Source organism: Thunnus thynnus, chromosome 3, assembly GCF_963924715.1.
Source record: "Thunnus thynnus chromosome 3, fThuThy2.1, whole genome shotgun sequence".
NCBI classification, from domain to species: domain Eukaryota; kingdom Metazoa; phylum Chordata; class Actinopteri; order Scombriformes; family Scombridae; genus Thunnus; species Thunnus thynnus.
In genome coordinates, this window is record NC_089519.1 from 38,454,877 (window position 1) to 38,469,020 (window position 14,144).

General features: G+C 42.1%; 2 protein-coding genes across 3 annotated transcripts; one reads left to right on the plus strand and one right to left on the minus strand.

Moving 5' to 3' along the window:
* The first annotated feature begins 496 nt into the window (after positions 1 to 496).
* psen2 (presenilin 2) lies at positions 497 to 8,305 on the plus strand. Of its 2 annotated transcripts, none has more exons than XM_067585784.1 (11): positions 497 to 602; positions 1,779 to 1,934; positions 2,006 to 2,241; positions 2,325 to 2,466; positions 2,944 to 3,011; positions 3,790 to 4,010; positions 4,260 to 4,358; positions 5,226 to 5,291; positions 5,451 to 5,537; positions 5,662 to 5,777; positions 7,126 to 8,305. In XM_067585784.1, the coding sequence occupies exons 2-11, from the start codon at positions 1,800 to 1,802 to the stop codon at positions 7,279 to 7,281; spliced, it is 1,326 nt and encodes a 441-aa protein (XP_067441885.1). In that variant the 5' UTR covers positions 497 to 602; positions 1,779 to 1,799; the 3' UTR covers positions 7,282 to 8,305. The 2 variants fall into 2 exon arrangements, with proteins under 2 accessions (XP_067441885.1, XP_067441886.1); XM_067585785.1 differs by having other exon boundaries at positions 2,009 to 2,241.
* Positions 8,306 to 9,201: 896 nt separating this feature from the next.
* On the minus strand, positions 9,202 to 12,944 carry dpy30 (dpy-30 histone methyltransferase complex regulatory subunit). The gene is made up of 5 exons (XM_067585787.1): positions 12,833 to 12,944; positions 11,257 to 11,297; positions 9,907 to 9,954; positions 9,672 to 9,814; positions 9,202 to 9,380 (listed from the first exon to the last, which is right to left on the minus strand). The coding sequence occupies exons 1-5, from the start codon at positions 12,840 to 12,842 to the stop codon at positions 9,308 to 9,310; spliced, it is 315 nt and encodes a 104-aa protein (XP_067441888.1). The 5' UTR covers positions 12,843 to 12,944; the 3' UTR covers positions 9,202 to 9,307.
* Between the last annotated feature and the right edge of the window lie 1,200 nt (positions 12,945 to 14,144).

Genomic DNA, 14,144 nt, shown 5'->3' on the forward strand with positions numbered 1-14,144 from the left:
TCAAACAGTTCACAGTAAAGATAATCAGCCATGAATGTAACGTTAATAAACTTCTTGTCAGTGTTTTATTATAGTAACAATAAAAATAGTTTCAGGATGTTAACAACAAAACGAACACAATACATTAATATTATCTCATGAACTTTAGAAATTAATACAAACGACACACAGACAGATGAAACTGAATAAATAAACAAACAAAACGCAATAAAAATCTAATAAGGGAGACTACAGTATTGTGTATTTACTGTATTCATTAGTTAGTTCTAGTTAGTCACATCAAAATATGTGATTCATAAAAGTCTAATTTGTTTCTTTCATGCAGAATAAATGTAAATAACTAAACATTATGTTGTTTAATTTGTTTATGGGTTCATTTATTTTTCACAGGGTTTATACATGTAAATATTTATGTTTCTTTTTACATTTTTAATCTATATGTGACATAAAACGAATAAGCGCAGGGACACCACGTGATGTCGTGACGTTTTCGGTGGTCACGTGGAGGGTTGGTCAGCTGATTGCTGTCTTCCGGGTTGTCCGTCGGTGTTTACTTTGAGAGCTGCTCATTTTTTTTTCTGTTTTCTGCGTCTTAAATTAAGGTAAAACGTTCATTTTAATGTGTTTATCTGAAGCTAACAGTTCGTTTTCAACGTCTTTTAGTCGGATTCACATTTATTTTCTTTTAGAGTTTATCAGACAGAAACAAAACTTCTGAAGATCAAACATCAGTCAGATGATTAAACACCGAGACACTTTATGAATGATTCAGTTTTCAGTTTCAGTGAGAGTTGGTTTGATTTAAATGTCACATCTTTGATTTTTTTACACTTAATCACTCGAGTTTTTCCAGATTTCCGATGAAAAATAATGACGTCACGTTATGTGATCAGTGTCATTAACGTCTCCATCAAATCAGAAGAAAAGAATCCATTTGAAAAGTGAAAGTTGATATCAAGAGTTTTTAAGGGTTTATAAGGATTTTATTGATGAAGGTTCAGAGTCTCTGCTGGAGTGGATTCAGTCATTTTTGGGGCCTGAAGGCGTTTTTCATTCTGCTAAATTCTGAAAAACTCTGGAAAGTTTCTCTGTTTAGCATCTTCAGGTCAGGCTAACCCAGTGTTGCTAACCTCTGGGGCTTTACTGGAATATATTTGCATGATTTCCAGTTAAAAACTCCTTATTTATCTTCTACTGGTCCTTTATGCAGCCCCTCAGTTCAGCCTCTGTCTGAAACAGGCCGTTTTAGTTCCTGTCTCTTTAAGGCCCCGCCTCCTGATGAGCCCACTCTGTTCTGATTGGTCAGCTTTCAGGAAGCTTCCTCCTACTGGTCTCCTGTCTGGATGGAGAGAAACCAGCCTCGAACTCTTCATCATTGTTCATAAAGATCTTCCTCATGTGGTGTTGTGATGATGATGATGATGGTGCAGAGCGCTGTCTAACACGTCAGCTGGGTTGAGATCTGGCGACTGTGAAGGTCATAACATTTAATACTCATCAAACCATTCATTGTCATCCTGGAAGAGACCACTCCCATCAGGATAGACATGTTTCATCACAGGATAAAGCTGATCACTCACAACTACTTTGTATTGATTAGCAGCCCCCCACTGTAGGGGTCCAGCACTAAGACCTGGACCAGTTTTTCCTTTAATGTCACCCGTCTGTATAAATGCCCGTTCTGAACAGGCACGTTTTGAACGGTTACTGAACTATTAACTGATAATAACCGTCCAGCTGCTCGCTGGGAGTCTAACAGCTCTGCTGGTTATTTGCAGTCGACGCCGTGTGCAGCAGCCATGGACAACGCCTCGGACACCGATGACGACTTCTACACCGAGAGGACGGCGTTGGTTCAGTCTGAGAATCCGGTGGTGCCGTCCTACAGACAAAATGCTGACCCCGAAAACGCCAACGACACCCCGTCCAAAAGGGTAAAGATCCTTTTACCTGTTAATCTTTACAAATGAGTTCAAGTTTAACAGACATTTCTCTGTTGGTCCAGCAGGGACCGACCAGGAGGGCGGCTCCGGCTGCTGTGGACGGCGACAGCAGCGGCGGCGGCGGCGGTGGCGGCGGCGGCTCGGACCAGGAGGTGGATGCAGACGAGGAAGAGCTGACTCTGAAGTACGGAGCCAAACACGTCATCATGCTGTTCATCCCCGTCACCCTCTGCATGGCGGTGGTGGTCGCCACCATCAAGTCAGTCAGCTTCTACACCGAGAAGACGGACCAGCAGCTGTAGGTCCACGTTCAGCCCGCCGCCTCACCATCTCTCGTCCTCCGCTTTGCCGCTAATGCTGATGTGTTTTTGTCCCCCGCAGAATTTACACGCCGTTCACCGAGAACACCGCGTCTGTCGGCCGCCGGCTCCTCAACTCCGTCCTCAACACCATCATCATGATCAGCGTCATCGTGGTCATGACCATCTTCCTGGTCGTTCTCTACAAGTACCGCTGCTACAAGGTCAGCGCCGCCTCCTCACACAAATGATTTTTGTTTTTAAACTACTACTAATGAAGAGTCATGTATGTAAGTATGTAGTCACTTCATGCACGCTGCTCTGACGTAACGTTACCACAACAAGAAATGCATCAACTAGTCCAAAATCACAGTTTCCTGGAGAGACTGCCCATGAGTCTCAGCTGCCGTTGCTATGAAGACGAAGACAGGAAGTGAACTGTTTTACAGTTTTATTGCTTTACAAACTGAATCAAAGTAAATTTGAGAAAGAAAATCCTTTAAAGTAGAAGCAAACTGTCATACAAATGTGAATATTTGGGGGAAATGAGTCCACAACATGGAGTAAATATAGTTTAGACATGTTTACATGCTGCTGACTTTGTGTGTAGCTGCAGTTGAACCTCCTGCTGATAGAGGGCGCTGTCTCTTGTCTCTTGTCTCTTGTCTCCTGTGATGTTGGTTTAATGTGTTTGTGTTCAGTTCATCCACGGCTGGCTCATCCTGTCCTCCCTCATGCTGCTCTTCTGGTTCAGCTTCATGTATCTCGGGTGAGTTCAGCTCTCGGCGTCTGTTGTAAAAGAAAACTGAATAACAGGTTATCATTTGATGTATTTCTTCAATATATCATACATGTTTCAGACAGTGTTTAAGTTCAGTTTAGTGTTAGTTTGTGTGTGCTGTGTCTATTCTAAACTTAGTTCTTTGCTGTGTAAGATGAGGCAGTTGTGTGTCTAACAGTTAGTTTATTCTGTTATACCTTTACCTGAGCCAGTGATAAGATAAACTGTAGTTATGTAGATGTTTATGTGTAAAACTGATCAGCTTTAGAGGATAGTGTGGTTTGTCCTTAATTTAATATAGTAGTAATGTTATTTTGTGATGCTACTTGGTGCTTATGTACTGTCATATATGGTGGTGAAGAAAGTCTGTTCCTAGGTTAGCTGAACTTTTGACTTATGTTTCTATCTGAGGGTTGCTGACCTGTAAGGTTAGTAAACAGATGTCTTAAATTCTGTACAAGTAGTATTTAAGGGACTGGTTAACCTTTCAGACAAAGAAAAGATAGCTAGGTGGTATCTTTGTCTCCAGAACTATGATGCTTTATACTTCTGATTGTATTATTTGATTACACTATTTCATAACCTGACAATGCTCTCTTTGTGTTTTTATTGAGTCATCAGCAATTTCCCATTACAGTGTCACTGTTTTATTTGATGTAAAAACTTTATTTACACCACGTCCACAGAAAATACTAAATAATATCCACATTAAGGAAACACACTGACAGTTCAGGTGCATCATGGCGCATCTTCTTCTGTGTCCCAGTGAAGTGTTTAAGACGTACAACCTGGCGGTGGACTACCCGACTGTGGGCGTGATCATCTGGAACTTCGGGGCGGTGGGGATGGTCTGCATCCACTGGAAGGGCCCCCTGCAGCTACAGCAGGCCTACCTGATCCTCATCAGCGCCCTCATGGCCCTCGTCTTCATCAAGTACCTGCCCGAGTGGTCGGCCTGGGTCATCCTGGGAGCCATCTCTGTCTACGGTGAGTCGACGCCGTCGGCTGCAGGGTTCAAGAGTACAGGGCCCAGTACAGATCCCTGTTGAACTCCAGAGGTCCCCAGTTTCCATTTACCACCATAACAAGTCCTGTATCCAGTCTGTAACCGTAGTTACGGTATCTCCATAACGGGGATTCAGGGAAACAAGGACTCAGATGCAGATGTGTGTCCAATGATGTGACTTTCAGCCTTCCCATCATGCTTTGCTCTGGTTGTTTGTGGTGTCGTTGCAGACCTGGTGGCCGTCCTGTCTCCTAAAGGTCCTCTCAGGATGTTGGTGGAGACGGCTCAGGAACGCAACGAGCCCATCTTCCCCGCCCTCATCTACTCCTGTGAGTATCAGCAGAACCACAATGTTAAAATACTCCGTCACAAGTAAAAGTACACAAGTACCGGCAGCAAAATGTAGTTAAAAGTATTAAAGTAAAAGTATTCATCATTCAGAATGGCTCCATTTAGATGGTTGTATTAATAAAAACCTGTATATGTAGTATTTGAGTATTAAAACTGATTAATTGATGTGAGCAGCATGTTTATAATGTTAATGTATGAAGGTGGAGCTGATTTCTGATCTATAATAATAATATATAATCTATAATAATGAAATGAAATGTTCACCTTCATTTTCTCTTCCATATGTCTGACTGACCTGATGGTGATGTCACTGTGATGTCACTGTGATGTCACTGTGATGTCACCATGTTTCCAGATCTGGTTTATTGTCTTAATGAGCACAATGTTATTGATAGAAATGATGATAAACACCTGTAATGTTTCGATAAGTACAATAATCTTTAGATCGTTCATACAGTTAGACGTCTGTTAACCGTCCTCCATCCATCCAGAATCTGTAAATATTGATGCTTTCTATAGTTTTTCCCCCACTGGACACCAGATGTTTCCTTCCTTATTCTCAGTGTTTGTGACTGACATCACACTGTGTACGTTACATACTGGACCACGATTGGCTCCAGACTCGTTGTGATGTCATAAATCCTGCTCCTCCTTCAGCAGATGAATGAAAACAAACCACAGATGATTCTGACCGGACGAGACTTTAGATTCGCAACGATTTTATAAGATAAATTATTAAAAATTGAACAAATTTAAGACTTTGTTAAACCCGGAAAAACATTTAAAACATGAAATAGTAGCGTTTTCAACACGTGATGTTTGTTTTATTATCGTTTTATGTTCAGCTGCCATGATGTGGACGGTGGGAATGGCGAGCCCGACGGACGGACAGCAGTCAGGACACGAAACAGGTCCGACATAAATAAACTGATTAAATAAATTAATTAAGTTTGCATTCATGTTAAAAATCATTGATGCTGAATTAAGTAATTAAACTTTACTATATTTATCTGCCTCTTTGTAAAATGTCCAGATGTTTATTTTCGTGTTGACGCCATTTTGTTTTTCAGACGAGGAGGCGGAGCACAGCGGCAGGGGGGCGGAGCCCGAGAGCCGACGGCCGCAGTCGTTTCCAGAAGAGGAGCTGGAGGAGGACCGTGAGTTTCAATCAGCTGACGGCTGCGCTTCATGTGTTTTGATGATGATGATGATGATGATGTTTATGTTGTTTTTGGATGTAAACACGACTCAGGAAGTGTGTTTTGGTGTTTTGGCGTGTAGGCGGGGTCAAGCTGGGCCTCGGGGATTTCATCTTCTACAGCGTTCTGGTTGGAAAAGCTGCAGCGACCGGCGGCGACTGGAACACGACGCTCGCCTGCTTCGTCGCCATTCTTATCGTAAGTTGTAGTTTTAGGTGAAGGTTTAGGTTAACATCTTCATCAGCAGCTCCCCAAAACACGATGATGAAACTTCCTACAGTCTACACCAGTTTTCCCAAATATGGTTTCCTAAATTGACACAAACTCCCAAAAATCTACATGGATGTAAATCCACATCAGCAGTTCACCAAATTATGAAGAAAATTCCTAAAATCTAAACAGCAATTCCACAAAATCTACACCAGACTCCTCAGATTCCAAAGAAACTTCCTACAATCTACATCACAACCTAAAAATCTACAGCAAATGCCTTAAAATCTAGACCAGGACCAGGACTTTAATCTACAGCAACTCCCTAACCAGCATCTCTCTGTCAGTACTGAAAGTACCTCTACCTGTATTACACCTGTATCACACCTGTATCACACCTGTATCACACCTGTCCTTTACCTGTATCACACCTGTCCTCTACCTGTATCACACCTGTCCTTTACCTCTATCACACCTGTCCTTTACCTCTATCACACCTGTCCTTTACCTCTATCACACCTGTCCTCCACCTCTATCACACCTGTCCTCCACCTCTATCACACCTGTCCTTTACCTCTATCACACCTCTATCACACCTGTCCTTTACCTCTATCACACCTGTCCTTTACCTGTATCACACCTGTCCTTTACCTCTATCACACCTGTCCTCCACCTCTATCACACCTGTCCTTTACCTCTATCACACCTCTATCACACCTGTCCTCCACCTCTATCACACCTGTCCTCCACCTCTATCACACCTGTCCTTTACCTCTATCACACCTCTATCACACCTGTCCTCCACCTCTATCACACCTGTCCTTTACCTCTATCACACCTCTATCACACCTGTCCTTTACCTCTATCACACCTGTCCTTTACCTCTATCACACCTCTATCACACCTGTCCTTTACCTCTATCACACCTGTCCTCTACCTGTATCACACCTGTCCTTTACCTCTATCACACCTGTCCTTTACCTGTATTACACCTGTCCTCCACCTCTATCACACCTGTCCTTTACCTGTATCACACCTGTCCTGTACCTGTATCACACCTGTCCTCCACCTCTATCACACCTGTCCTCCACCTCTATCACACCTGTCCTGTACCTCTATCACACCTGTCCTGTACCTGTATCACACCTGTCCTCCACCGTTATCACACCTGTTCTCTACCTCTATCACACCTGTCCTTTACCTCTATCACACCTGTCCTCTACGTGTATCACATCTGTATCACACCTGTCCTGTACCTGTATCACACCTGTCCTGTACCTGTATCACACCTGTCCTGTACCTGTATCACACCTGTCCTGTACCTGTGCTGTTTCAGGGTCTGTGCCTGACTCTGCTGCTGCTCGCCATCTTTAAGAAAGCTCTGCCGGCGCTGCCGATCTCCATCACCTTCGGCCTCGTCTTCTACTTCTCCACAGACTTCCTGGTTCAGCCCTTCATGGACAACCTGGCTGCTCACCAGTTTTACATCTGAGACAAAGCCCCGCCCACCTCGCCTGCCTCCTGCACCTTGTCCTCCTCGTTTTTACCTTCGTCACCCGCAGGACGCCTTCTGTTGATGTCACGCACAAAGACTTACTTCCTGCGCCCGCCTTCTACCCGGTCTGTAAAAGACGTCATGCAGACAGAGGAAGCTGGCGTGGGTGTCAGCTGGTTACCTGGGTGTTTGTGCTCAGGTGTGTTTCAGGTACAAACATCACCTCACCTGCCAGCAGGTGGTTTAAAGGAAAGATCCGCCTTAAATTCTGCCGTCAATCAAAACAAACATGGCCCCCCAACATTCCTGTTTTTATTCCTCGACATTAAAATGAAAAGTTTTACAAAATCAGTAACATCAGCGTTGCCTCAGTGAAACAACAATTAACATTTAAACCAAGAAACAATTTGATCTTTTAATAGACAAATGAAACTTGTTTTTTGTGTGTTTTTATTGTTTTTAAGGTGGATTTTGTCCATGAACACATTCAGGGGATACAAGTGTTGCAGAACTCCCTTCAACACATTCAGTTCACATGTAAACTTTCCTGATTTAAAACATAAATACAAACATAACAGGTAATCAGCTTCAGTGTGTCCATGTGGATGCTGTTTTCTTTAATTGATTTCAAGTTTTTAAGGACTTCAGCTGCTGCTAAAACCTCAAAGTCTTTTATTTCTGCACCTGTTCAACACACATCATGTAAATCAGACCTGTCGGATCTTTTGATGACGCTAGTCCCCCCCCCCCCCCGCTTCCACTCTTTGTGCTAAGCTACGCTACTTTCCCAAACAGTTCCTCTCCATCCTCTGCAGCATTCAAACAATAAACTTTATTTAAAACACTGTCTGACAGGAGTGGGGGGGGGGGTCTTTATATATATATATTTTGTAGATTCAGGCGTAGTGTTTGATTTTGTAACTGAGTACATGTCGAAGAGATTGTTTTATTTCATTGTACTGTGCACTAAAGTAAAACTTATGTAATGAGCTGAAGAAATTAAAATTCTATTAAAAACTTGTTTTGTATGTTTGAAGATTTATTTCTAAGCTTTGGACGGAGCCAGGCTAGCAGTTTCCCTTCGCTTCCAGTCTTTATGCTAAGCTAGGCTAACAGTTTCCCCCTGCTTACAGTCTTTATGCTAAGCTAGGCTAACAGTTTCCCTTCGCTTCCAGTCTTTATGCTAAGCTAAGCTAACCACATGCTCTGAGAGAAAAGAATCTATAAAGAGACGGTTCTTTCATGTCAATATGTTTATTCTGGATTATTAAAAAAAAAACATTATGCTAAGCTAGGCTAGCAGTTTCCCTTCGCTTCCAGTCTTTATGCTAAGCTAAGCTAAGAGTTTCCCCCTGCTTACAGTCTTTATGCTAAGCTAGGCTAGCAGTTTCCCTTCGCTTCCAGTCTTTATGCTAAGCTAGGCTAGCAGTTTCCCTTCGCTTCCAGTCTTTATGCTAAGCTAAGCTAACAGTTTCCCCCTGCTTACAGTCTTTATGCTAAGCTAGGCTAGCAGTTTCCCTTCGCTTCCAGTCTTTATGCTAAGCTAGGCTAGCAGTTTCCCTTCGCTTCCAGTCTTTATGCTAAGCTAAGCTAACAGTTTCCCCCTACTTACAGTCTTTCTGCTAAGCTAGGCTAGCAGTTTCCCTTCGCTTCCAGTCTTTATGCTAAGCTAGGCTAACAGTTTCCCCCTGCTTCCAGTCTTTATGCTAAGCTAGGCTAGCAGTTTCCCTTCGCTTCCAGTCTTTATGCTAAGCTAGGCTAACAGTTTCCCCCTGCTTCCAGTCTTTATGCTAAGCTAGGCTAGCAGTTTCCCTTCGCTTCCAGTCTTTATGCTAAGCTAGGCTAACCACATGCTCTGTGCTGATGTTCATCTGAACGTCCGCCTCTCTGAGAGAAAAGAATCTAAAACAGAGACGGTTCTTTTCATGTCAACATGTTTATTCTGGATTATTAAAAAAAAAACAGTGTCGCAGTTCATTAACAAACAAGTTTCTACTGTATGAAATGATTCTAATGCAGCGTTTTAATTTCTCTCATCGAACTGGGATTTGTTCTTCAGCAGGAACGCTGCCAGATACTCGATGGGGTTCGGAGGTCTGAAAGGAAAAACAAAAAAAAAAAAAAAACAACATCTGATCAACAAACTGCAGCAGAAAGACGAAGGAAAGAGCAGAGACAGTCAGATATCCGGAGGGAAACTCACAGTAGGAACAGTAGTTTATACATATTATACACAACATGTAAACGGGTCATAAATTACAGGAAAAACTGGTCCAGGTCTGAATGCTAGACCCCTACAGTGAATCCGACTTGAACAAACAAACCTCACAGTGAAAATAATCAGCAGAGGAATCAATAATGAAGATAATCGATAGTTGCGGCCCTACCTCTCCTTGGCGAGAACCGACAGACCCTGCAGCAGGATCGGGACCACCGTCTGGTCCAGGTAGGCCCGGGTCGGCAGCGCCTGCAGGTCCACCTTCTGCTTGGAGATCTTCTCTGCACCCGCCTTCTCGTTCTCCACCGTCCTCTGAGGAGCAGCAGCAGCAGAGCATGCTGGGAGTCTGAGTTTACAGAGTGTTTGTGACTGTGTGTGTGTGTGTGTGTGTGTGTGTGTGTTACCTGGATGTTGTCTGTCAGGCCGTACTCTCCGTGAGGGTTTTCAGACACCTGCAGGAAGATTCATGTTCACAACACAGAACGATCGTTACAGAGTAAAGCTGCAATTAAATTAAACGCCATAAATTTGCTGTTTCAGCTTCTAAAATGTGATGATTTGATGCTTTTACTGACAGTAAACTGAATATTTTGGGATTTTGGACTGTTGGTCGGACAAAACAAGACATAAGAAAACAACATAATAATTTTTCAATTTTTACTGACATTAACAAATCAAACGTTTAATCAAAACAATAATCTGCAGATGAATCCATAATGAAAGTACTGGTTAGTTGCAGCTCTAACTGAGAAACATCAGAAAACAGGGAAAAATGTTCACCAGTGTCTGAGAGCTCAAAGTTTTTTCATTAAATGTTTTGTTTTATGTGTCCAAAACATGAAGAGTTTCAGTTTACTGGAAGAAAAACACCATCGATAAGCTGGAAGCAACAAATATTTGACTTGATTGTTTAAAATACGGCTGAAATGACCAACTAACAGGCTAACAGTTTCCCTCTGCTTCCAGTCTTTATGCTAAGCTAGGCTAACAGTTTCCCTCTGCTTCCAGTCTTTATGCTAAGCTAGGCTAACAGTTTCCCTCTGCTTCCAGTCTTTATGCTAAGCTAGGCTAACAGTTTCCCTCTGCTTCCAGTCTTTATGCTAAGCTAGGCTAACAGTTTCCCTCTGCTTCCAGTCTTTATGCTAAGCTAGGCTAACAGTTTCCCTCTGCTTCCAGTCTTTATGCTAAGCTAGGCTAACAGTTTTCCTCTGCTTCCAGTCTTTATACTAAGCTAGGCTAACAGTTTCCCCCTGCTTCCAGTCTTTATGCTAAGCTAGGCTAGCAGTTTCCCTCTGCTTCCAGTCTTTATGCTAAGCTAGGCTAACAGTTTCCCCCTGCTTACAGTCTTTATGCTAAGCTAGGCTAACAGTTTCCCTCTGCTTCCAGTCTTTATGCTAAGCTAGGGTAACAGTTTCCCTCTGCTTCCAGTCTTTATGCTAAGCCAGGCTAGCAGTTTCCCTCTGCTTACAGTCTTTATGCTAAGCAAGGCTAACAGTTTCCCTCTGCTTACAGTCTTTATGCTAAGCTAGGCTAACAGTTTCCCTCTGCTTACAGTCTTTATACTAAGCTAGGCTAACAGTTTCCCTCTGCTTACAGTCTTTATGCTAAGCTAGGCTAACAGTTTCCCCCTGCTTACAGTCTTTATGCTAAGCTAGGCTAACAGTTTCCCCCTGCTTACAGTCTTTATGCTAAGCTAGGCTAACAGTTTGTATTTAAATATTAGCCCTTTAATGACAGTGCAGTGTTATACTTACAGGAGTGTGTCCCTCCATCGACTGGTCTGCATCTGTGTGGTCTGGAAGACAGACGGTGCATTTAGAGTTTTATTCCTGCTGGTTTCACATTGTTTTTAGTAAAGTATGAAGACCAGAACAGCGACAGAACATTTCAAAGGTCAAGAATTAACTTTTAAAAGATTAACTTTGCTTCTTGTAACTCAGAAAGAAACAAAGATGAATAGTTGTTTAAGTGCTCAAAAAAATGGAAATTTACATTCTTCATGAAAACTAGGTAACTTCCATCTGCTGAAGAAGATCTGGTGATATGATCGAAAGGTCCAGAAAAGCTACGACATGGACTTTAAGTTTAGACTGTTTTGTAGACTGTCACTTCTGTTTTTTGAACTAAGTGCAGAAAGGTGAAATTGGTCATCATCAATTATTGATCACTCAAGTAGTTGACAGCTGATTTGGGAATAGTTTTAACTAACCACATTAAGACTCTCCAAACATCAGCTAGAAATAACTGTGGCAAAGACAAATTAATTAATTATCTGTACAAAACTAGATCTGAAAAACGGCACCAGTTTCAGTGTCTGAAAGTAAACTTTAAATATCTCGGAAACAGTTCTCGTCTTCCAGGTGAACTGAGTAGATTTTAAAGAAATGCTCACAGCAACTTCAACTGTAGAAGTGAGAAGAAGAAGAAGAAGAAGAAGAAGAAGAAGAAGAAGAAGAAGAAGAAGTTCCTGATTCAACTGAAGAGTAGAGAGCTGCCGTCCTCTACTCAGACAGTTGGAGGCGCCATAACGTCCTTCATCCACAGAGCCGTCAGTACTCTGAGCTGATGTGATGTCTCTGTGTTTATTATACTGACTGCTTCTTACAGAATCTGGATGAACCAAACAGGCTGTAAACTGGCTGATTAATGAGCAGTTTTGGTATAAAAGATACTGTTTATGGAGCTGAAGATTTAACTGAAATGAAATATCATGTTGTTCAGTGTTTCACCAACAGATCACGCGGATATCTGACAAACCTTTAGTTCAGTTTTATACACATTGATACGAAAGAAATCTCTAAAGAAACAAATTTATGAACAGAGTTTGGTTTACAGACACTTTATGAGAGATAGCCGAGCTCTGTTCAATTAATAAACGTCACTGAGGAGAAATATTACAGCTACAAAATATAATAAAATACCTGATAAGATGCCTGCTTCTTCCAGCTCAATCTTCTCTGATCAATAAGTTTATTTATCAGTTTATTTGTGCGCCCCGAACACAAAGTGTTAATAAAACAAATGTTCTTTTTTTATTTAAGTCTCTCGGTGATTCTACAGAAACATTAACTCGTTTATTCTGTTTGAAATTAAAAACGTTACATTTCCTAAAATCTCGTCTGTCGCGCTGCTGTAAGCGGTTAGCTTGTTAGCTTAGCATCATATTAACGCTCTGTAGCCGCTAAACAAACCGGATTTACGGCTCAAACTGACCTCTGCGGGTTAACGAGGTTCCTAAAAGCTCCAAACCAACCTGCAAACACGCAGCAAGGAAACAAAATACAACAAAAAACTGTGAAAAACGCGATCAATGGTCAACAATTAACTCACCGTCCGCCATGTTTGTTGTGGATATTTACGCAGGATGTCTGACGTACGGACGTCGATTCTGTTTTAACGGTACGTAACGCTGCGCATGCTTCCGGTTCTTCTTCTTCTGGTGATATTTGCGGCAGACCAGACGCAGCAGAGGCGTGTTGCTGCCCTCCACAGTAGAACTGCATTAAATGAGTTAAATCATGTAAAGTCCAGCGCGATGGAGGAAATTAATTACAGCTAATTAATTTATTTATCAGGGACGATGCAAAAAAACATTGTAACAGGTTAAAATAACATGAAACAGATGTGTTGCATTTGGGATTTATAGACTTTTATTTATAGGCTTTTCTACTCAAAATAGTCATAACACATCACTACCAGAAGTACATTAATTAAATAAAGCTCATAATAAATAGTCACATTCTCAATAACAACAGTATTAACATCACATAACAATCATTTACACATGTTCCCTAATTCATGGCAATGATGTATTTATGTGCATAACATTTATCTTTGTGTGTGTCCGTGTACATACATTCATAATCTGTATCAGTGCATGTATGTTTATCTGTATGTGCACATGGACACAGATCACAGATCAATGTTTCACCTTTTTCATTAAATGTTTGTCAGATCAGTTTGTATTTGTATTTCTGTTGGTAGGGCATTCAAAAGATGTATCCATTTTACTGAAAGAGATGACTGACCGAAAATAATTTTGCGCTACACTGTCCCTGCTGCTCATTCTTGTGTTCTGTACTGTAAAATAAATCCTCCCATTCTTTTTGCCATAACTTCTATGGAACCATCTTCCAGATTGGGTCCGGGGTGCAGACACCCTCTCTATGTTTAAGAGTAGGCTTCAAACTTTCCTTTTTGATAAAGCTTATAGTTAGGGCCGACCAGGCTCGCCTTGGATCAGCCCTTAGTTATGCTGCTATAGGCCTAGACTGCTGGGGGACTACCCATGATGCACTGAGCTCCTCTCTCCTCCTCCTCCTCTCCATCTGTATGCATTCATGTAACATCAATGCATGTCACTAACTTTGCTTCTTCCCTGGAGTTTTTTTTGTGCTCTCTCATCTCACAGAAAAACCTGACTCCCGGGCCGAACCTTCGCGGTCCTTCACAGTCCTGATGGCATCCTTCCCTGGCTATTGCTGCTTGTGCTTGTTGTTGTTATTCTGATTGTTGTTATTCTGTCCCCCCTCCCCCTTTCCCTCTCTCTTTCTCTCTCTCAACCCAACCGGTCAAAGCAGATGGCCGCCCACCAAGAGCCGGGTTCTGCTTGAGGTTTCTACCTGTTAAAGGGGAGTTTTTC